At 42.2% G+C, this 21925-nt stretch overlaps 1 protein-coding gene across 1 annotated transcript in view; it reads left to right on the top strand.

Moving 5' to 3' along the window:
* tor3a (torsin family 3, member A) overlaps positions 1-12529 on the top strand; it is a 34442-nt gene extending 21913 nt beyond the window's left edge. Inside the window, exon 6 of the mRNA XM_028812194.2 lies at positions 1320-12529. Coding sequence (XP_028668027.1) covers positions 1320-1567 — 248 coding nt within the window. The 3' untranslated portion in view covers positions 1568-12529. The remainder of the gene's footprint in view (positions 1-1319) is intronic.
* Positions 12530-21925: the final 9396 nt, after the last annotated feature.

The following is a 21925-nucleotide window of genomic DNA, read 5'->3' as shown; positions in this document are numbered from 1 at the left end:
GTGCATACTTGAGTCGCTTGGCCTTGTTTCCACGTCGGAGGGTATGGCTTTTTGGCTGCAACTCTTCCATGAAGACCACTTCTGGCCAGACTTCTCCGGACAGTAGATGGGTGTACTTGGGTCCCACTGGTTTCTGCCAGTTCTGAGCTGATGGCACTACTGGACATCTTCCGATTTTGAAGGGTAATAAGCTTGATGTGTCTTTCATCTGCTAGACTAAGTTTCCTTGGCCGACCACTGTGTCTACGATCCTCAACGTTGCCCGTTTCTTTGTGCTTCTTCAAAAGAGCTTGAACAGCACATCTTGAAACCCCAGTCTGCTTTGAAATCTTTGTCTGGGAGAGACCTTGCTGATGCAGTAGAACTACCTTGTGTCTTGTTGCTGTGCTCAATCTTGCCATGACATGAAACTGTCTTCCACAACCTCACCTTGGTAGCAGAGTTCGGCTGTTCCTCACCCAGTTTGAAGCTGTTTCTGTTTCCGTTAATGACTGTGTTTGAACCTACGTGTGACATTGATGATCATTAGCACCTGTTTGGTAGAACTGGTTGATCAGACACCTGACTAGAATCCTACAAAATCCCTGACTTTGTGCAAGTGGACCTATAAGAATTGATGCTGGTTTGAAGGCAAAAGGTAGGAACACCAAATACTGATTTGATTTAGATTTTCCTTTTGTTCACTCACTTTGCATTTTGTAAATTGATAAAAATAAACAATCATTATTTATATTTCTGAAAGCATTCTTTGTTTACAGCATTTTTTCACACCTGCCTAAAACTTTTGCACAGTACTGTATATTGTAATGATAATGACAAGAGGATGAAAATAAAGTGTTGGGGACCTGCTGGTACCCCATTTGATCCAAACAAAAGATTGGGGAAAAGAAAATGAAAGTTCCAATTCAGTTATCGTGGACACTTTGCACCCTTTCATACCTCAGGCTTCTAAGGATGCCTTTTGTTGCAGAGCTCTGTGCTTTTCTTCCTCTGGTTTGTAAATAGTCCACTGGTCGGAAGAGGCCAGTCCTTTGAGGCCAACCCTGAAGTGACATTAGTGGACTTTCATCCACTTGGCCTACTGTCAATTGTGTCTTTTCCGACTCTGGCACTTCTGCCCTTACTTTCTTAATGCCGCGTAAAAGTTCAAAACTCATTCACGTGCAACAAGATATTTCATTTGCTTAGTTATCACTAGAGTGTTAACCCCATCTGTAATAACCAGTGGTCGCCATACAAACTCTATAGATTTTATATTCATATCTGTATGGGCTCCTTTTTTTATTTAAAATTTTAAGAAGGATTTTGTTTTGTTTCAGGTGGATTTTCACAGAGCCGGCTGGTTTCAGGAAACCTGATTGATTTCTTTGTGCCCTTTCTTCCAATGGAATACCGACACGTTAAACTATGTGCTCGTGATGCTTTCCGGGCTCGAGAAGTTGACTACACGGAACAGATGTTGGATGAGGTAGCAAAAGGGATGGTGTATTTTCCAAAAGAAGAAAAACTGTTCTCTACTCAGGGCTGCAAATCTGTTCCTCAGCGAATTAGCTTCTTTTTGCCATGACCATCCTTACAAATAGCACTTTGCCATGCGACACGTTTTCCTTAATTTTTGTAAGGAAAAGCTCCAGGCCTTTTTTTCTTTAAGGTGTTTTTATTTGGATCTGGCTCTAAGCTAGAATGGTGGGTCAATTTGAGTTCTACGTACTTTCACCAAGTTGACTGTTGCAGGGGTACAAAAAATTGTGTAGTGTTTACACAAGCAAAGCTATATTTTAAAAATATAAAGAGAAGAATTCTTGAATGACTGAGGGTAACATTTCTGCCCTGTGGATCAGGACGGAGTAAAAATCAGCCAGAAGCAAAAAGATGTAAAAATTGGCTGTTGGATGAATTCAACAAAGTCGTGGAAAATGTGACATTGATACATAATGAAGCCACCATGCTTAAAACTTTAAGAGTTTCCATCAAGTACCGTTTGAGGCAGTTATAGCATAACCACAATGTAATTCAGAGTCCAAACTGTTTTATTTGGAGCATGAATTATCAATCCCCTTTTTATGAATTATTTATTTTATTTTTATGTATTTTTATGCAAATGAATGCAGAAATGAATGAATAAGTAGGTTAGTAAGTGCGTAACGAGTATTTCCTTGGCATTGACACACTCTTGTTGTTGGCAACTAAATCCAAAATGAAGGTTTTGCGTTGTCACCTTACTTTTATATTTGCTATCATATCATGTTCCCCGGGAATTCTGTTTTTACTCCCTCATCCCAAAGATGTGCCTGTTAGGTACATTGGACTTTTATTAAGTGTGCCCCACAACGCAGAACTGGATAAGCAGGTTTCAGTGTGTATGGATGGATGTGAGGAACCATAAATTGTGTGCACGTCCTCTAATGAAGCCTTAGGACATTCCCTTATTTGGTTTTTGCTGCGGTGTCTGTAGCAGCGCAAGTTTCTTGTAGCAGGCGGTTGGTTTAAACAGAAGAACACGTATGCCAGGCAAAGTCACTCGGCCGAACACCAGGTTAGCCTCGAAGATTGGGATACTGCAGGAGTTTTAACACCAAGTCAAAACTTAATAGGGCTGCCTCTCCATTTTTAATATTTTATAAAGATCAACACTCTTTTAACTGGGTGGCACAGTGGTAGCGCTGCAGCCTCGCAGTTAGGAGACCCGGGCTCGCTTTCTGGGTTCTCACCGTGTCTGTGAGGGTTTCCTCCCACAGTCCAAAGACATGCAGGTTAGGTGCATTGGTGGTCCTAAATTGTCCCTAGTGTGTGCTTTGTGTGTGCCCTGTGGTGGGCTGGCACCCTGCCTGGGATTTGTTCCTGCCTTGCGCCCTGTGCTGGCTGGGATTGGCTCCTGCAGACCTCCATGACCCTGTGTTAGAATATAGTGGGTTGGAAACTGACTGACACTTTTAATTACAGTAATACACATGGACACAGCTATGTTTAACTAATTATGATTAATTCCAGTCGGACAAGAATGAACGCTGTAAGTGGAATGCACTAGAGCGGCCAATTGAGCTGAAATAAATGCATGCAGCTGGCGCCCTGCCTAGGGTTTGTTTCCTGCCTTGCGCCCAGTGTTAGCTGGGATTGGCTCCAGCAGACCCCCGTGACCCTGTAGTTAGGATATAGCGGGTTGGATAATGGATGGATGGATAAATGCATGCAAGGCACTATATGTTTAAGTGCAGCACCAATTGCTTTAAATCACTGTTGACTTTGCTTTAATACTGGACTCACTCTGCGTTTAGTTATTTTAGAAACATCACAAGTCCACGTTCTCGAAATGCTTTAGAGCTGCTTTTATGTTTTGTCCCAAGATTTTTTTATTTAGGCAAGTAAGACACAAATATTTTGAGGCAGTGTTGTTATACTCTAATCAGTGGCGACGTGTGACATGTTGATTAGCACACGCAAGTAAGGATTTACACATTGACAGTAATAACCCTAGTGACCTACACGAGGCATAGCCACATAAAGCTGACGGTATAAAGTAGATCTGCCACTCCTAACAATTATAATAATTAGTTTAATTTATATAATGCTTTACTAGCTGCTCAAAGCACTTTACACAGACAGAGGGGAACCCCCCCTAATGTGTAGCACCCCCTGGCCATTACTGCACCAGTACGCTTACCACACAATAGCTATTAGGTGGTGAAGGGGTGAGAGACATACAAGTAGCCGATTAGAGACAGACCATGATAAGGTGGGCCAGAATGGCTGGTTTCACTCAAACCGTATGATGTTGTGGCCGATGTGTTAATACTGACGCAGTTTATCAAAACCACATATTGACGTTGCAAGTTATCTGGAGGCCAAGCTCAGCAGTAATTGGTATTTGCATAATCAACTTTTCTTTCTCATCCTGACTCTTCAGCTTTTACTTCTCTAAATTGGTGTATCCTCGGTATTGGACCTTTTCAAGTCAAAAATGCTCAGATTATGTGAGTAATATACCCTTTTGCACTGAGCCGACCGGCTGTTTGTATCTGGTATCTGAGTAATAGAAAATTGTGCAACATTTCAGAGTGAAGCCTGCTTGTCCGTTCTGTTTTTATTTTTTTTTTAGAAAACAAGATTTGTTTATTGTGAGGTTTTGGTGCCAGAAACAGCAGAAGGCATCAAAGTATTTACTACTTTAACCAGGCAGCTCATAATCAATATCAAGATATTTTTAAGCAATCTTAAATGCAAAATCATCAGTGTTCTTCTCACTACGTATGCAACTAATTTGTCAATATTGTTTACTCTTTTTCTGTGAGTGTTTCACCAATGAAGTCTGAATTAGGTGGTGGTAGCATCTGTAAAGTGCTCTGAGTGGATAAATGGTGTACAAAATATCAAAAGAGCAGGGTAAAGGGTCGCAGTCATCCCTGTTTATTAATAAGCATGCCAGTTTCTCCAAAAAAATCAAAAGTTGACCACTAGGGTCAGTGGTGGGCGCTGTGGTCACTCGAGATGCCGACTTCCAGAGTCGTCCGATTTTAAATGGAGAGACTTTTCGTTTGGAGGCGTTGGCCTCAGTAGTCTTCCTGTCTGGAATGTTCTTCTCTGATGGTGAAAGTTGTTAGAAACGGCACTACCTTGATCTCCATTTCTCAAAAATCCCTAAGCGCATGTCTGTCGATTATTGGTTTTTCACCTTTAACAAGAAACCCATTGTGTTGATATATACCTGCGTTTTTATCGATGAAATAAATGTTGGTGTTTTCATTGTGGATCTGTCCACATGACACTTTTTGCTGTTATACTAGCAATATCAAGTGTTGCGCAAATAGGATGCTAGCGACATCGACATTTTCACGTCTCTTTTTTTGCTCTTTATTTCGCCTTATACAGTTTCTTGTATTAGGAATTTGTTAGTTTTCACATACCCCTTGGGGTCAGAGCACAGGGTCAGCCATTGTACAACGCCCCTGGAGCAATTACAGGTTAAGGGCCCAGCAGAGTAGGATCTCTTTTGGCAGTGACGGGGATTCGAACCGGCAACCTTCGGGATACCAGTGCAGATCCTTAGCCTCAGAGCCACCTCTCCGGTACAAGTTTTAGGGTACAAGTTTAATTTATTTTTAGAATGGCAGAGGAAGATTGCATGAAGTATGAGGCTTGCTGAAGACGAGGTTAGAATTGTTCGGCACGATGGCACAGTGGTAGTGCTGCTGCCTTGGGTTCTTATCTCAGGTGTTCCCTACTTGGACTGTGCATGTTCTCCCAGAGTCCAAAGGCATGCAGGTTATGTAGATTGGTGATGCTAAGTTGGCCCTTGTGTGTGTGTTCACCCAACAAAGAAAGGGAAAAGTTTTTTTGTGGGTAACAGACATGACAGTGTTTCCCATAGAATGGGAGCCAATGGTGACCAACAACTTGCAATGACAAACAATTAAGGGATGTTCCTGCCTTAAGCCTGGTGCATGCTGGGATAGGCTGTAGCTTCTCCATGTATAAGGGGGTAGACTGACAGATCAGAGTCTTTATTTCAGTCTTAGTTTAATTGATGATACATCTCAATATTTGTTCCAGGGAGTTTTTATAAAAGTCAGACTTGCTGAATATCTACAAACCGTTTGAAGAGTTTATAACACAAACATACGCCATACTTAACTAACAGTTAGAAAAGCACTTTGTGCATCACAAATGCGTATTATTTTTTCTTTAAAACTCTTTGAGGGCTGAATATTTTTTCCAAAAAACAATGGTTTCACACAGAAATCAACATAAAACATCTGTTGCTGCATGCTGTGGCTGCCAGTTTGCCAAGAATGTGCATCAGGCTCTCTTTGCGTGGCTGGGAGAAAGTCGCAGTGCATTGCAATCTGGTTTCTACCTCTTATCATTGTTAAGTGGCAGTCCTTCCTGGCAAATAATGTCAGTACAACAATTAGCTGGGAACCAATCATCTGAAGCTGGAACCTCACATTCATTTTCGATCACTTGTGTCAAAATCTGAGTCTGACAAGTCATAGTCCAGTTCAGAGATAATAGGCAAAACGTCGTCCACGAAGTATTGTGCTTTACGCATTCGCTTTGATCTTTCGCAAAATGTCAGTGCCATTTTTGCCGTTGTTTGCGCCTTGCTACTCATGCGAGTGCAGGAAATCTTGGTCATACCAATGAATCTAACTTTCCTTCTCGCAACGAGAGTCCAACTAAAACATAACGGGTGGTTTTGTCACAGTTTACAGTCGATTAGCATCGTCAACTCCAAGTCGACATCAGCCCTGAAAGAGTTAAAATCAGAGCGAACCTGATGCTCAGCCACCTAAAATGCTTATGTCAATGCAATTTGCCACCTCCTCTGACAATGAGGATATAGCTGTGTTATTAAATTTATTTCACTACCAAAGGTACTCCTGCAGAAATCCAGTCTGCAAGTCGAAACTATCATATAGATTTGTTTCCATTTCTGTTTCAATTGCATGTTCAATCCACTAAAGAGCTGCTTCATTTTTGTGGAAATTAGGATTGGAGGCAATTTAATCTGTGGATTTCTGTTCGTGACGCCATTCAACTTGACATGCAATGCACATGACAGATTCTGTGACTGTGCTTAGGTTTTATTTATTTCAACTGTTCTTGTTGTATATAATGATTCATTTTATGAAAACCTGTAGCTGCATCTGGTTCCTCTAGGAAGTCATTGTAAGGTGTATGTGTGTACCGGCAGGCAGTCCCCGTTTGTTACATTCCTGTAAATGCAATGAAACACAAGTCTTTATTATTTAATACAACAAGTGATCTGAATTTGCATGTCTGTATCATGTTTGCTTATTTTGTTGTTCTTTTTGGAGAGTTGGCTTGAGGTAAAGATGTCTGTTTAAAGAATGAGCAGTACTAACTTGAAGGTATATTTATGTTTATATGCTTAGCAGAGGAATTTTTCCAATGGAGGCCAACATATTTGAGTAAACTGCAGTCTGGGAACGAGTGTGACAGGCCATGGAGGAGAAAATCGATCATCCCAAGCGAAGGTAGAGCTCAGAACAAAATACAAGTCCTAGATCTACAAAACCTAGCAGCTAATATAATTTAGACCAGGGGTGCCCAATTCCGATTCTGGAGGGCCACAACGACTGCACGTTTTCATTCTAACTCTTACCCTAATCAGTGACCAGTTTTCATTGTTAATTAACTCCTTTTCCCTTCATTTTAATAGCCCTGTTTTTAAGGATTCAGTCCTCTGAATTGATTCTTTTGATCATTAAATGGCAGCCAAACAGAAATGAGATGTGAAACGAGCCAACAGTTGACCAGCTAAATTGGGGCTTCAACCTCCAGCCAGTTTCGTTCCAATCTATTACTTAATGAGAAGCCGATTGTTGCTGTTAATTAAACCCGTTATTTAATTCCATGGCTTGTTGCTGCTCTCATTCTGCCACAGCAGACATTTCCAAAACTTGATTTTCTTGTTGGGGTGGCACGGTGGCGCAGTGGGTAGCGCTGCTGCCTTGCAGTTAGGAGACCTGTGGTTCGCTTCCCGGGTCCTCCCTGCGTGGAGTTTGCATGTTCTCCCCGTGTCTGCGTGGGTTTCCTCCCACAGTCCAAAGATATGCAGGTTATGTGGATTGGCGAATCTAAATTGGCTTGGTGTGTGGGTGTGTGTGTCCTGCGTTGGGTTGGCACCCTGCCCGGGGTTGGTTCCTCCTTGTGCGCTGGGATTGGCTCCAGCAGACCCCCATGACCCAGTGTTCAGATTCAGCGGGTTGGAAAATGGATGGATGGATGGATTTTCTTGTTTTTAATTAACACCGTCGAAACGTTTTGGTGAACACCGCAGATCAACCTTACGGAGACGTTCACCTTTCCGATACTGTGTGATGGGCACAGGTGAGGTGGTCATGTGGTGGCTTGTTTTGTGTCTCATTGTTATTTGGCTGCTAATTTAGGAAAAAGAAACAAAGGGTCTGAGTCAAGTTAATTAATGTTAAGGCAAAAGAACTTAATTAGCAGCAAAAACTGGTCACTAATTAAGAAGATGGTTAGACTGAAAACCTGATGCCACTGAGGCCCTCTAGGACTGGAGTTGGACACCCCTGATTTAGACAGAACTTCACCAAACAAAAGAGTCTGTAAACACTTCTTGACCACATTGAGGGAGTTCAAAGTTCAAAGGAAGGTGGGCAGCTCATTCTAGTGTGGACTGAGATTTAGTACCGTGCAGAGGTGGCATCACCAGACCAGAGTCGTCAAGAGTAGTCATTATAGGCTTGAGTAAAGCCACACCAAAGCACAAAATGTCTGCCGTATTCTTGAATGTTGTCACATAATACAATGTTGGTCAGTTCATGTAAAATCCAAGGAATACCATTTATTTATAATAGTTAAAGGAATACTCCACCCAAAAGTGATTTTTTTGTATATGTTACTCACCCCATGTAGTTCGTAGTGATGGTCAAGAAAAATGTGAAACCTTCTGCCTTAATGGAGAACAGAGACCACAGCGTTTCTGATAGAATGGGAGCCAATGGTGACCCACAGTGAACAACAGCAAACAATTAGAGGATGTGCCAACGTTGAGCCTGGTGCTCGCTGGGATAGACTCCTGCTTTCCCATGATCCTTCTCAACATAAAGGGGTTTAGAAAATGGTTGAATAGTTGAGAATGTTAGTTTTTTTTTTTCAGCTTTAGTTGGCTTGATGACATATTTGGATATTTGTTCCAGATTGCTTTTGTAAAACCTACTGAGTCAGATGTATTGGATATCTACTAATAAAAGTAGATGAAATCGTAGAGCTTACTTAACCAAGAGTTAGAAAAGCACGTCGTGCTTCAAAACGCCTAATTTTTTTCCTTTAACATCAGAGGGCACCTGATGCTCGGCCACCTACGTCAATTCAAGTTGCTGCCTTCTGTCGCACGGAGGATGGAGTTGTGTTATTACGTTTATTTTACTAGCAAAGGTACTGCTTCCATTTCTACCTCAATTGTACGTGCATTTAAAGAGCTGGTCTTTGTCCTGCTGAATTTGTGTGGAGGTTTGGATGGAGACAATTTAATCTGTAGATGCAGCGCAATATTGGATTTCTACTCATGACACCTTTAACTTCATGTACAAAACGTGACATGTAGTTTGTACTGACGGGCGATTTTAATTTCAAGTTTTCATGGAGATAACAAAGTTTCTGATTGGATTGGAGTGATGGATAACAGCAAAGCATATCAAAATCTAAAGGCTAGAAAGTTAACATTAATGTACTCGTAGGATTCTTAACCAATGAATGAGGGAGAGGGGCGGGTCTTCAATTCAAAAGCGTGACCCATATGTTGGTCTACTTTCAGATTTATTTATTTAACATTGTTTTAGTAAAAAAAAAAAAAAAAAAAATACATGTGGTTTGCAAGTTATGAGCATACAACTACAGTAGATGACCACACCAGCAATGTGACATTTTTAACTATTAGCGGTTGTCCAGCGTTGGTCACCATAGACAGCTATTCTAGCACAAGCTTTGTTATCTCTGCTCTCTATGAAAATACAACATTTAAAAACTCTTCTTGGCCATCTATATTACTACACGACAGTTAATTTATGCACAGCGGACGCACCGAAGCGCATGCGCACTGCGCCCCAGAGTCAAACGCTTATGCACGGTGGACGCGGCGGATGCACCGAAGCGCATGCGCATTGTGGCGCGGCACCCCAGAGTCAAATGCAGCGGCTTCGCTTTAGTTCAAATAGGGTTATTGAATTAAATGGAAACTTTACCATGCCTACGACCTGTGAACTAAACTTGAGGTAAAGCGTGCACGCCAGATTCTACAGCCGCCCGAACGTGACCGCCCACACCACCACATATACGACGACACAGCCATAAAAAAACAAAAACGAGACTGTATGAAGAAAGACAATAACAGAAGCGCATTGACATGAAGTGTCCCACGACGCACCCACCCTCCATAATATTTCATCACGAAGCGGCTTCCCACCGAGGCGCACGCCCCAGAGTCAAACGCAGCGGCTTCCCAGAGTCAGTAGGTGGCGCCCACACAACACAACCTGTACACTACACTTGCTCTAATCCACTGTGCCAGTGATATAGATCACATAACAGTCACAGACTCTAACCCAGCGGCTTCCCAGACTCAGTGCCTGGCACACGGACACCACAACCTGTAAACTAAACTTGCTGTGCTCCACTCTGCCAGCAGTCAGTGTCAGCAAAGGCAACAGAATCATGTCTCCACAAAACGAAACCGCCTTAGTACAGATATGCTTATTTAATTAAATGACATTTCTCCAAACGCACCCACCCTCCATGATATGTCATCCATCCAAATCTCGGACGGAACAGAAACTGATTGCCATTCTTGGATTTACGATTCTCTAGAGAATCGCGGGCTTACTTGTCACTACAAATTACGTGGGTTAAGTAGCACCTAAGTAATGCTATTTTTGGGCGGCGTATTACTTTAAAGCCAGGGTCCCCAACTCCGGTCCTGGAGAGCCCCAGTGGCTGCAGGTTTTCTTAACCGGTGACCAGTTTTTGCTGCTAATTAACTCCTTTTCCATTCATTTTAATTGACTTGTTTTTGAAGATTTGTTCCTCTGAATTGCTTCATTTTTCTTTCCTTAAATGGCACCCAAACAGAAATGAAACATGAAGTGAGTGAGCCAACAGAAGACCAGCTAAGTCAGGGTCTCAAACTCACACCAGTGGCTTCATTAGGCGCCGATTCTTGTCGTTAATTATAGTAATCCCTCGCTATATCGCGCTTCGACTTTCGCGGCTTCACTCTATCGCGGATTTTTTATGTAAGCATATCTAAATATATAACGCGGATTTTTCGCTGCTTTGCTTGATTCTGCGGACAATGGATCTTTTTATTTCTGGTACATGCTTCCTCAGTTGGTTTGCCCAGTTGATTTCATACAAGGGACGCTATTGGCGGATGGCTGAGAAGCTATCCAATCAGAGCACGCAGTTAAGTTCCTGTGTGCTGATTGGATGAGCGACGGAGCACAGAATTCGATTCCACTGCGTTAACCAGGAAGTCTTGTCTCGCTCATTCAGCATTAACGTGCTCCTGCTACTGCTTCAGGGGCCGTGCCCAAGTGCCAACAGAAGATGCTAACGATTTCCGAAAAGGTAAAAGTTTTGGATATGTTGAAGGAAGGGAACAGCTACACCGCTGCAGGACGCCATTACGTCATCAATGAGTCCACAATTCTTTTTTATTTAAAAAGGAGGAAAATAATATAAGATCTATGGCCACAGTGTCCTTTAACCAGGGCGCAAAACGAGTTGTAAGTAGATGTAATAAGGCGGTAGTCCAGACGGAATCTGCTTTAGGGATTTGGATTGAAGAACAACGGCGGTGCTACACAGTCGCCTGAAGAGGCTCCTTTAGAAGAGCTGTAACGCTCTCCTTTGTTGTGCAGTAAAATTAAACTCATTGTTATCGGACAAGTCGTAGTGTCATTGTTGGTGAGTAACATAATTAATTTTCTACGTACTGTACTTAGTACATGTACATAGTTTAGTGTCACTGTACACACATTTTACTGTATACAATTTTTCTTGCATTGTACGTATTTATTGCTGGTGGCCTGTCTATCATAATGGCTGTAACATATGTGATATCGGAGACGCTCGATATCTTTAAAATAATATTTAGGTTTTACTGTATATAAACAGTGTGTTTACAGTACATACATAATTTCAATGAATCTTACCTAATATGTAAGAGAATACAAAGGGTTTATGCTGTATAACTGTGTGGGAAATGTTTATAAGAGTGTGGGAGAGTTTATAAGGGCTTAAAATATTTAAAAATAACCATATGAACATTTGGTTTTTACTTCACGGATTTTCACCTTTCTGGAATGCAACCCCCGGGGTCGAGGAGGGATTACTGTAAACCCGTTCTTTAATTCCATGGCTTGTTGCTGCTCTCATTGTGCAATAGCAGACATTTCCAAACTTGTTGATTTTCTCTTTTCTAAGAGTGCCGTTAAAATGTTTTGGGGACCTGAGCAGAGCAACATTCCTAAGACCTTCACCTTTCTTTATTTTCTGATATTGTGTGATGGACACCAGTTGTTTTGGCTCATTTTGTATCTCATTATTGTTTGGCAGCTAGTGAAGGAAAACGAAACAATTCAAGCGCAAGTCAATTCAAATGTGGTGATCGCCAAGGTCGGTTACTGTTTGGTACTTTTCTCAGAGGTTGGCATTTGTGAAACTGAAATACAAATTTAATTATAATTTGTCCATAGGATTTGTGTGTAATGAGCTCACAACACTGGACGGTGATGAGCTCCACCACATTGGTTTACAGGAAAGTGAAGAGAAAAATAGTAACATTGCATTTACTTGACATAAATCACGGACTGCCTGTTTGTTTTTATATACTCTATACATTTATGTTTTTTTTTTATTTTGAGATTTTTCAGCTTTCTTCAGCAACTACACAATTTGTAATGTACTTGACCTTTGCATACTCTGTAAACTGTTTTTCACTTATGTAATGATTAATAAAACGGAATAATCCTAATAATGCAAACCAGGTAGTCCTTTGCTCTTTTTTGTTTGATTTGACATTAGTAGGTCCTTATTTTTGCCAAAGTCTACCCCTCCGTCTGTTTTATATCCAAAGCAATCAGTGAAACAAACAGTCCTGGTACGTGACATTAAGTGCAATTGCGGTGATCGTACTAGTAAAGATTAAAAAAAAACAACAAATGCCAGGGCAGCCATAATCCCTCTCGTATAATCAGGTCCACAACACAAATGAGACGATCATTGCACTGATAGACACACACAGAAATGGTAGCCCAAGAAGAACAAGCACCAATGCTAAATAAAAATAAAACATTCCAGGGCCTAAAAAATGGGAGAATCTGCTGAAAATTAACTGTTTGAGGGCTGAATATATTTTCCAAAAAACAATGGTTTCATTCAGAAATCAACATAAAACATCTGTTGCTGCATGCTGTGGCATGAATGTGCAGCAGGCTTGCTGCCAGGCTGTCTTCGCGTGGCCGGGACAGCAGCAGTGGTCACGGTAGCAGTGCATTATAATCTGGTTTCTACCTTTTATCATTGTTAAGTGGCAGTCCTCCCTGGCGAACACTGTCAGTGCCATGATTAGCTGGTCACCAATCAGCTGAAGCTGGAACCTCACATTCATTTTCGATCATTTGTATCAAAAACTGAGTCCAACAAGTCATAGTCCAATTCAGAGATAATGGGCAAAGCGTCATCCACAGAGTATTTTGCTTTACACATTCGCTTTGACCTTTTGCCAGATGTCAGTGCCATTTTGGCCATTGTGTGCACCTTGTTACTCACGAGAGCGCAGGGAATCTCGGTCAAACCAATGAATCTAACTTTCCATCTAGCAACGAGAGTCCAACTAAAATGTAACGGTTGGTTTTGTCACAGTTTACAGTTGATTACCATCGTCAACTCCTCTTTTTGACAAAAGTTGACATCAGCCCTGAAAGAGTTAGCTGAAGCTCCTGACTTCTGTCTGCAGGGTTTTATGCTCTGCGCTGCTGCCACACGATTGGCCGATTAGAATATTGCATAGATAATAAGCAAGTGGACGTGTCACCCTAATCATTTGCTCCGTGAGTGTAGCATATTAAATGTAAAAACGTTTGATCCTTCTTGCCACATTTAACAGCAACAGATGTTTTATGTTGATTTCTGAATGAAACCATTGTTTTTCGGAAAATATATTCAGCCCTCAAAGAGCTAATGTTCACATCAAACATCAGAATGGGGGGGAAGAAATGGGATGAGAGTGATTTGGACCGCGGGGTGACTGTTGGTGCCAGATGGGCTGGTTTGAGTATTTTTATCAGTGCCGATTTACTGGGATTTTCACGGAAGACTAACTCTGGAGTTTACCCAAAATGGTGCAAAAAAAACCATCCAGTGAACATCTCGTTAATGAGAGAGGCGAGAGGAGAACGGCCAGGCGGGTTCAATCTGTCTGAACAAAGAAAAGTTTATCTTTTACAGCAGGGGTGTCGAACTCCGGACCTGGAGGGCTGCAGGTTTTCATTCTAACCCAGGTTTTCTTAATCAGTGACCAGTTTTCACTGCTAATTAACTTCCTATTCCCTTCATTTTAATAGCCCAGTTTTTAAGGATTCAGTCCTCTGAATTGATTCCATTCTTCATTAAATGGCAGCCAAATAGAAATGAGATGTGAAACGAGCCGACAGATGACCAGCTAAACTGAGGCTTCAAACTCCAACCAATCCATCTTACTAACCAAAGGTTGTAAACCGGATATGGACGCAGGGCGCTGGGCACATCGAGGTGCACACGCACTGCCGCCCGCCACAGAGCAAAAAAAGAAACGAGGATTCGAAGGTTTTATTACAGTATGGACGGAATCCCCACAGGTCCATGCTGTGACAACGCGCTTGCGAAAGGAGTCACGGCTCAAACCAAACAAAACACACGACCTGTGAAATACACCTGGGGTAAAGCGTGCACGCCGGGTTGTACAACCGCCCGGACACAACTGCCCACACCACCGCATATACCTTCCAGCGTGCACGCCGGGTTGTACAACCGCCCGGACACAACTGCCCACACCACCGCATATACCTTCCATGATATGTCTTCACGCAGCGGCTTCCCACCGAGGCGCATATTGCGCTGTGGCGCTCGCCCCACAGTCAGACGCAGCGGCTTCCCAGAATCAGTAGGTGGCCCCCAAACAACACAACCTGTTCAAGCAGTCGGTGTCGGCGAAGGCAACAGACTCACGCGCACTGCCGCACTGCAACGAGCCCGTGCCAGTAATGTAGGTCACATAACGGTCATTCACTTTGGCGCCCGCCCCAGAGTCCAGAGTCAAACACAGCAGCCCACAACGCTGTGGCGCCCGCCCCTTAGTCAAACGCAGCGACTTCCCAAACTGCGGCGGCTTCCCGGAGTCAGTAGGTGGCGCCCAAATAACACAATGTAATGCGCTGTGGCGCCCGCCCCAGAGTCAAACGCAGCGGCTTCCCAGAGTCAGTACGTGGCGCCCAAACAACACAACCTGTTCACTACACTTACTCTAATCCACTGTGCCAGTAATATAGATCACATAACGGTCACAGACTCTAACCCAGCGGCTTCCCACACCCAGTGGCTGACACACGAACACCACAACCTGTAAACTGAACCTTCTGTGCAAAACTCTGCCAGCAGTCGGTGTCACCACAGGCAACGGAATCACGTCTCCACAAAATGAGACCACTTTACTACAGATATGCTTATGTAATTAAATGACATTTCCCCAGACGCACCCACCCTCCATGATATGTCATCCATCCAGATATCGGACGGAACAGAAACTGATTGCCATTCTTGGATTTCCGATTCGCTAGTGAATTGCGGGCTTCCTAGTTTCACTCTAATCTCTTTCTTAATGAGAAGCCGATTCCTGCTGTTAATTAAACTCTTTATTTAACACCATGGCTTGTTGCCGCTCTCATTCTGCCAGAGCAGACATTTCCCAAAATGTTGATTTTTCTGTTTTCCCTAAGAACAACATCAAAATGTTTTGGTGACCTGAGAGATCAGCCTTACCGTGACCTTCACCTTTCTTTATGTTCGGATATTGTGTGATGGGCACAGGTGAGCTGGTCACATGGCGGCTTGTTTTGTGTCTCATTGTTATTTGGCTGCTTATTAAGGAAAAAGAGACAACAAAGGGGCCTGAGTCGAGTTAATTAAAATTAAGGCAAAAGTTAATTTCCAGCAAAAATTGGTCACTAATGAAGAAGATGGTTAGAATGAAAACTTGACGCCACGGTGGCCCTCCAGGACTGGAGTTCGTCACCCGTGTTTTACGGCGTTGTCACACGTCTTATTTTGCAGGAAATCTATGTGACAAAATGAAAGCACTAGACAGCAGAGTTTATGCATCCAAACAAAGACAAGATCACAAAATAATAGTGTGATGATGTCACCAAATAAAGCAATAAAAATGATAAATACAGTCCTTTAATTAAATGAAATTACACAACTCACATAACCACTCAGTACAACTCCGGTCAGCAGAAAAGCACCTCAGAATGCACAACACATCAAACCTCGAGGGCAGATGGCCTACAACAGCAGTGGGTCACGTCAGGTTCCACTTCTGTCAGCCAAGAACAGGAAGCTGAGGCTGCGGTGGGCACGGGCTCACCAAAACTGGACAGCTGAAGAATGATCTGATAACCCTCAACTTCAACTAAAACACAGCGATGGCAGGATCAGAATGTGACACCGACATCCTGCCTTTTGTCAACAGTCCAGCCTTGTGGTGGGGGATGTTTCCTTTGCCCACTTTGGGCCTGGCAATACCAAATGATCATCACTTGAATGCCACGGCCTATTTGAATGTTGCTGCTATCCATGTGCAATACTTCACGGCCACAGTTTAGCCATCATCTAATGGCTACTTCCAGCATGATAAGGCACCACAAAGCAAAAGTCATCTCAAACTGGCTTCATCATGTAGGTCTGCTTAACAAGAACACTTTGACGCTTTTGATTAATGGATCTCCTTTTCATAATAAAACGCACAACTCCTCTTCCATCAGCAGAGTCTCTGTGGGCAGCCATCTACAATCTTGTAAACAATTCACATCATCTGCTGTAAAACTGCTTGTTAAGCGACATCGAGCAAACACTGCCACCTACTGACTAGGAGGATATCCACGGGCTGATCTTAAGGGCCACCACAAGTATAAATAATAATAATAATTCTTTACATTTATATAGTGCAACTGCAACCACCACTAATGTGTAGCATCCACATGGATGATGTGATGGCAGCCATTTTTGCGCCAGTACACTCAACACACATCATCTGGCCTCATCTGGACAACTGCATACAGTTTTGGTCTCCAAGCTATAAAAAAAAAAAGGACATAGCTGCTCTAGAAAATGTCCAAAGAGGAGCGACTCAGCTGATTGCAGGGCTACAGGGGATGAGTTATGAGGAAAGATTAACAGAGCTGAGCCTTTACAGTTTAAGCAAAAGGAGATTAACAGGAGACATGATTGAAGTGTTGAAATTTATGAAAGGAATTAGTCCAGTGGATCGAGACTGTTATTTTAAAATGAGTTCATCAAGAACACGGGGACACAGTTGGAAACTTGTTTGGGGTAAATTTTGCACAAGACATTAGGAAGTTTTCTTCACCTAGAGAGTCACAGACACATAGAATAAGGATACATTTCACTGATGATATGACCTCCAGGAATAACACCTCAGCCTAATGGTTAACGGTCAAGAAATCTCATCAGCACATCGACTTTTTACAAATTCTGAGGAAATAGGACCTCCCTACTCCACCAATAACCATCTTTTATAGAGTCACCACTCAATATTAGATCATTAGAGCAATCTAGACGAGAACAGGCCATTCAGCCCAACAAAGCTTGCCAGTCCTATCCACTTAATTCTTCCAAAATAACAAAGTCAAGTTTACAAAGTTCCTAAAGTCTTACTGTCTACCAAACTACTTGGTACCTTATTCCAGGGGTCTGTGGTTCTTTGTGTAAAGAAAAACTTCCAAATGTTTGTGCAAAATTTACCCTTAACAAGTTTCCAACTGTGTCCCCATGTTCTTGATGAACTCAATTTAAAGTCACTGTCTCGATCCGCAGCACTCATTCCTTTCATAATTTTAAACACTTCAGTCAGGTCTCCTCTTAATCTTCTTTTGCTTAAACTGTAAAGGTTCAGCTCTTTTAATTCCTCCTCATAACTCAACCCCTTGCAGTCATAGAATTAGTGTCATCGTTCTTCTCTGGACCTTTTCTAGTGCTGCTATGTCCTTTTTGTAGCATGGAGACCAAAACTGCACCCAGTACTCCAGCTGAGGCCTCACCTCCAGTGTGTTATAAAGCTTAAGCAGAACCTCCTGTGACTTGTACTCCACACATCAAGGCGCTATATAACCTGACATTCTGTTCGCCTTCTCAATGGCTTCTGAACACTGTCTGGCATTTGTAAGTGTTGAGTCCACTACGACTCCTAAATCCGCCTCATAAGGGGTACTTTTGATTTCCAGACCTCCCAATGTGTATTCAAACCTCACATTTTTACTTCTTACATGTAATACTTTACATTCACTGACATTACATTTCATCTGCCACAAACCTGCCCAAGCCTCTCTGCTATCCTAGTCTCTCTGTGACGATTCGATGGATTTTCGATTATCTGCCAAACCACCTATCTTAGTATCATCTACTAACTTAACTAGCTTGTTATCCACATTCCTATCCAAATCATTTATATATATTAAAATTAGCAGCGGCCCCAGCACTGACCCCTGCATGACAGCACTCTTAACATCGGCCAATGCTAATTAGGCTTCTTTGCACCGTCACCTTCTGCTTCCTATGTCTGAGCTAGTTGTACACACAACACCCTGAACTGTCACTTCTTTTAGTTTGAAGCTCAACCTCTCATGTGTCACCTTATGAAATGCTTTCTGAATAAATAATATCTTATGCTCCAATCTAATTATATCCTTTTGTTGCTACTTCATAGAATCCCAACTTGTTGGTAAACCAATGAAATCCCTCATCTGAACCCATGCTGACTGGTCTGCAAGACTCCTGTTCTTGCCATGTGTTGTTCAAACTTATCCTTAATAATTTCTTCCCTTAATTTAACTGTGATGTATGTTAAGCTTGCTGTCTTCTACTTGCTTGGTTCTGCCTGGTCACCCTTTTTATATAACGGGATAATATTTGCCATTTTCCAGTCCTTCAAAATTTCCCCAGTGTACAGTGACTAACTAAAAAATATGCATTAAGGGTTTATAAATGTACTTGTTAACTTCCTTAAAAACCTATTATCTGGTCCTGGTGAATTGTTTGATTTCAGCCTTCTTAATCTAAGCAGCCCTTCTCCCTCTTCTTCTTTTGGCTGCTCCCATTAGGGGTTGCCACAGCGTAACATCTTCTTCCATATCTTTCTGTCCTCTGCATCTTGCTCTGTCACACCCATCACCTCCATGTCCTCTCTCACCACATCCATAAACCTTCTCGCAGGCCTTCCTCTTTTTCTCTTCCCTGGCAGCTCTATCCTTAGCACCCTTCTCCCAATATACCCCTCATCTCTCCTCTGCACATGTCCAAACCAACACAATCTCGCCTCTCTGACTTTGTCTCCCAACCTTCCAACTTGAGCTAACACTCTAATGTACTTGTTCCTAATCCTATCCATCCTCGTCACACCCAATGCAAACCTTAGCATCTTTAACTCTTCTAAATCACTCAGTATCTCCTTAGTTGTCCCTGTTACTGCTGGGAGGTTATCTACTTCCACACATGTGAAGCCATCAAAAATATGAAAGTTTTGAGCATCTGCTATTTTACTCTCTGCATTTTTTTTTAATTCTTCTTTACTATCCCTGATGCACTTCACCTCCTCCTTGACTGTTCCCTTACTACTAAAATACTGAAACAATCTCTTTGGGTCATCTTTTGCCTTATCTGTTATACTATTCCCTTACTGCCTTTTAGCCTCGCTAATATCTTTCTTAGTGGTTGCCCTCATGTTCTCATATGCCCTACGATTTACATTGGAGTAATTACAGTCTTATACAGTGGAACCTCGGGTCATGACCGTAATTCGTTCCAAAACTCTGGTCGCAACCTGATTTGGTCGTGACCCGAAGTAATTTCCCCCATAGGATTGTATGTAAATACAATTAATCCATTCCGGACCGTACCAGCTGTATGAAAATATATATACGCTCGCTCGCTCGTGCTCTCTCGCTCTCTCTTGCTCGCTGCACAGGGAGAGACTGAGCACGTGCGGAAATCATCGGCGCGGATGAACCAGAAGGGAAACTGGCTTGTTCGTCACCCGAGTGTGTGGTTGTGAACAGATGCAAAAGTTTGGCAAACTTTTTGGTCATAACCCGATTTGTACGTGTTCAGAGACGTTCGTGACCCGAGGTTCCACTGTACGTCTTATTCATCTGTTTTTTCCTTTGCAGCTTCTCTTTTTCAACTTTTTATTAACCCACTGCCGAGTTTTCTTAAATTCCCTCCCAATTCCAAATGTAGGTATGTACCTGTCCTGCATTACATGTCAAACCTTTTTATACCTGTTCCACTGCTCCTCGACGGTCTCCGCACTAAAAGCTTATCTCAGTCCATCCTCCTTTGACTTTGCTGCATCTGTTCAAAATTTGCCCTACCAAAGTTAAACTTAACAGTTTTAGTCATTTCGTCCACACTCTTACAAATCACTGACAATTGTATTATATGATGGCAGACTCTGTATGCCCCTGCTGTTAGTGGCTTCGAATCACAAATTAAAAGCATTAAGATTATCTGGTAAAGAGGAGTCACTGTAGCCTCCCCAGCCTTTAACTGTCTGAAATCCCCCTTTGTTGTTAATTAAACGACTCATCAGCTCTGATACCTCTTTTCTGATTGGTCCTTGCCTCACTATGTGCCGCATCATCACCAGATCTAAAAGCAGAGTCCCAGATCCTTAATAACGAGTGGACCTCCCCAGTCATCCAAGGTTTATTGTGAACCCGTGTCTCAATGGTTTTAACAACAGTCCCATCATCATTTGCAATCTCTTCCTAATTTTGATCCTCCGTTTCATTCATTCAGTGTGCCTTTAAGTTTTAAAAAAAGTCCAATGCTGTTCCCTGGTCTATTTTAGGAGAATGCATAAAAGTTCTAGACCTACGGGTGGTGACCCCAAGTATAATGCCCTTAATAGCTTGGCACGGCTCTTCTTTTTTTTTTTTTGGCATTCCAGCAACACTTGGAGACCCTTGACCGTTTTATTTTTAGCTCTGATTTGCTCTGTAATTTAAATCCAAAAAAGCCTTTTTCCGTGATCACCAACCCCTGAAGCTTTCATCCTCTCAGTAGTGTGATTTACTAAGTATTTACATTTGGATTTATTATCTTTGTAAGAATTACTTTTGAACGCTTGGAAATCAGTAGATTTTTTATTTTTTTTTGGTCTGGTGCCTCCTGACCCACCCGTATGAGAAAGCCCCCACATACGACGTACTGATGGTTAGTTAATCAACATGTTGCCCAAACCCCCCAAAAAACCCCTAATTTTTAGTCCATTTGTGGACCATGTTATGTACAGGAAATTACACTCTTATAATGAAGACGGAAACAAATGGATGTCTTCAGCAAAATAATCAGAAGTTGTGTCTGCTGCATCCACTGAACTGGGTTGGTGGTGGGTGGGATTCACCGCCTAATGGGATACAAGGGGTAAAAGGTGCTCCTTTACATGAAACTTCTAAAAAAATGGGGATCAGTAATATAAGCGTATCAGGCATCATTGTATGCAATTTCAAGGTTGCCTATTACCAATCTCTCTATTATAAAAGAAAAAATCTTGGCAGGAGACGAGACTTTTGAAGAGAGACACTTTCACGTCCTGCGAGATGGACAAGTCACGTCATACTTACAACTTTTGGAAGCAAGTCCCGTCAACCATTTTCAAACAAACAAGACCACAGTCATCTAACTTCTCTCAGTTGTTGGAATACTTCTGACAAACACACTTCCTGTACTCTCAGCTCTTAAAAATTTTATATGTTCTAGATCAAGGGTGTCGAACTCCGGGCCTGGAGGGCTGCAGGTTTTCATTATAACCCTTTTCCTAATCAGTGAGCAGTTTTCACTGCTAATTAACTCCTTTTCCATTCATTTTAATAGCCCTGTTTTTAATGAATCAGTCCTCGAATTGATTCCTTTCTTCAGCAGCCAAACAGAAATGAGATGTGAAACGAGCCAACAGATGACCAGCTAAACTGGGATTTCAAACTCCAACCAGTCTCTTAATGAGAAGCTGATTCTTGCTGTTAATTAAGCCCGTTATTTAATTCCTTGGCTTGTTGCTGCTCTCATTCTGCCACAGCAGACATTTCCAAATCTGTTGATTTTTCTG

This window comes from Erpetoichthys calabaricus, chromosome 10 (genome assembly GCF_900747795.2).
Source record: "Erpetoichthys calabaricus chromosome 10, fErpCal1.3, whole genome shotgun sequence".
In the NCBI taxonomy this organism is placed as follows: domain Eukaryota; kingdom Metazoa; phylum Chordata; class Cladistia; order Polypteriformes; family Polypteridae; genus Erpetoichthys; species Erpetoichthys calabaricus.
Note: the sequence above shows the minus strand (reverse complement) of the source record. Positions and strands in the feature narration are given on the sequence as shown.